At 27.1% G+C, this 1,998-nt stretch overlaps 1 protein-coding gene across 5 annotated transcripts in view; it reads left to right on the top strand.

Annotated features, from left to right (window-relative positions):
• The window catches only part of LOC102670596 (alanine aminotransferase 1), a 15,508-nt gene that overhangs the window by 8,433 nt on the left and 5,077 nt on the right, over positions 1-1,998 (top strand). For 4 of the 5 annotated variants that reach the window (XM_006607335.2, XM_006607333.2, XM_006607334.2 and 1 more), the window contains one exon: positions 606-1,023. In XM_006607335.2, the coding sequence (XP_006607398.1) occupies positions 715-1,023 (309 nt within the window). In that variant the 5' untranslated portion in view covers positions 606-714. Of the gene's footprint in view, positions 1-201; positions 222-605; positions 1,024-1,998 lie in introns of those variants that run through there. The other variant, XM_031510602.1, reaches the window with a different exon arrangement.

The following is a 1,998-nucleotide window of genomic DNA, read 5'->3' as shown; positions in this document are numbered from 1 at the left end:
TGAAATTTCAATAATAAACTATGCATTGTGTATATATATATATATATATATATATATATATATGTATAATTTCTGAGTATCAGATTCTTATGTCTCTGGTTCTAACAATTCTTTTTCATTTGGCGCGCGTGTGCAGCGATTTCATCGAAATTTGGCTTTTTTCGATCATTAATCGAATAAAATTTGATTAACATAAGTGTATATCTAATTAAAAGATAACTGTAAGTTGTATATTTTTCATATATAAATTTGATGATCTACATTATTAGATAATTTCAATTTTATCCCAAAAAGTACAAATTACGTAATGTGTAATATAGAAAAATATAACAAACATATACATCATCTTTCTATCATCTTTCTATATATATATATATGTACTATAATGAATACAATGCAATTCATTAAAATATTTATTTTATCATAACCAATCCAAAAATTGTTTAGTAAAATTTATTTCATTCAAAGATATAATAAATCCAATTCGTTATTAAAATTAATTTTCTTAAAAATCATATAAATTATTTTTAATAAATCAAAGGAACATGAATACTTTTTTTATGATTATATATTTACTTACTACTCTACCCGTGTCACGTTTGCAGCACGCAGCGCATGTGCGAACATCCCCCACCATACTGCCGAGTGAATTACCGGAGCTGTCTGCCATCTGATTGAACTGGAGGTAAAGAGAGAGAATCAACCGATAAAACGATGCCGCAGGCACGCTGGTGGAACGCTGTTATCGCGAGCAGTCGGCCTAGGACGTGCGAACAACTAACTGCCTCCGCCTCCGCGGGTTCAGGGACATCGACAGGAAGAACATCCATATGTCCGACGATTGAAGCTATAATCCACCGGCCGGCTACCGTCAGAACATTATACCGCGGCATGGCGAGCGGTCAATCTGGAACCAAAATCCTCACCGAGGATAATGTCTTCACGAATCTTCGAAAAATGGAGTACGCAGTGCGCGGACCTCTCCTTTTACGTGCTCTCGAGATTGAAAAAGAGCTTCAAAAGGTAAGAATAAGAATATATTTATGAACGGAGTGATAATGAAAAAAGTCAATGCACTAGCTTTGTTCATAGCTTAATTCATATCGTATACTGTGTCATAAAGGTATCGAATGTTTCCATTGAAATCAATTGATTTTAAATGAACGTATTGCAATTCTATATGAAATTGTATTGATATAATTTAAATTCAATTTCAGATGTTTTTTATTGATTAATAAATTGGCGGTAATATAAATGTGAATTAAAGTTGTATTTGCGATATAATATTTTGTTTTTCTTTATTTGTATATAATATACATATATGAATAAAGTGTATTGAGAATTAAATTCTATTGAAATGATATATATAGTATTAATATAATATATTCTTGAGATATCTTTAAAAGGTTGATTCTAGAGATCAAACAAAATTTGGTATAATGAAAAAATGATGATTAAGACTTATTTATTAAATAATAAATAATTGAAATTTGCATTAGATGAAAAAAAAATAAGAATATTCTGTTTCCGCGATAGCACTTTGTTTTCCCTTTACTTCATTTAAGAATTATGAATTTAAATTGTTCATAACTTAACAAAAACTTCAATTAATAATTTTGTATATTAATTTTTATTTGTTTTGTTTTTATAATTGATTCTTCAAAAGTCATACGAATATATTAACATCGTGTAACATTAATATATCAATGTATATTAATATATCAATGTTATTAATATATTATATTATACGGGTATTGATATTGCAAATAATTATATGTGGAGGTTATGTCTCATTTACTAAGAATTAAGGATCTGATTGATAAAAATCCATAATTACTATATAGGCATAATTATTAATATATAAGCATAGTAATCATTTTAAAAAATGATCTTTCATATTATTTTCTAATTTTGACTAATAATAATAAGAAAAATATTGTCAACTAATAATTTAAAAAAAAATGTTTTTTTAAATTATGTCAATTCATTTTAGTATAT

This window comes from Apis dorsata, unplaced genomic scaffold, assembly GCF_000469605.1.
Source record: "Apis dorsata unplaced genomic scaffold, Apis dorsata 1.3 scaffold_4, whole genome shotgun sequence".
NCBI classification, from domain to species: Eukaryota; Metazoa; Arthropoda; class Insecta; order Hymenoptera; family Apidae; genus Apis; species Apis dorsata.
Note: the sequence above shows the minus strand (reverse complement) of the source record. Positions and strands in the feature narration are given on the sequence as shown.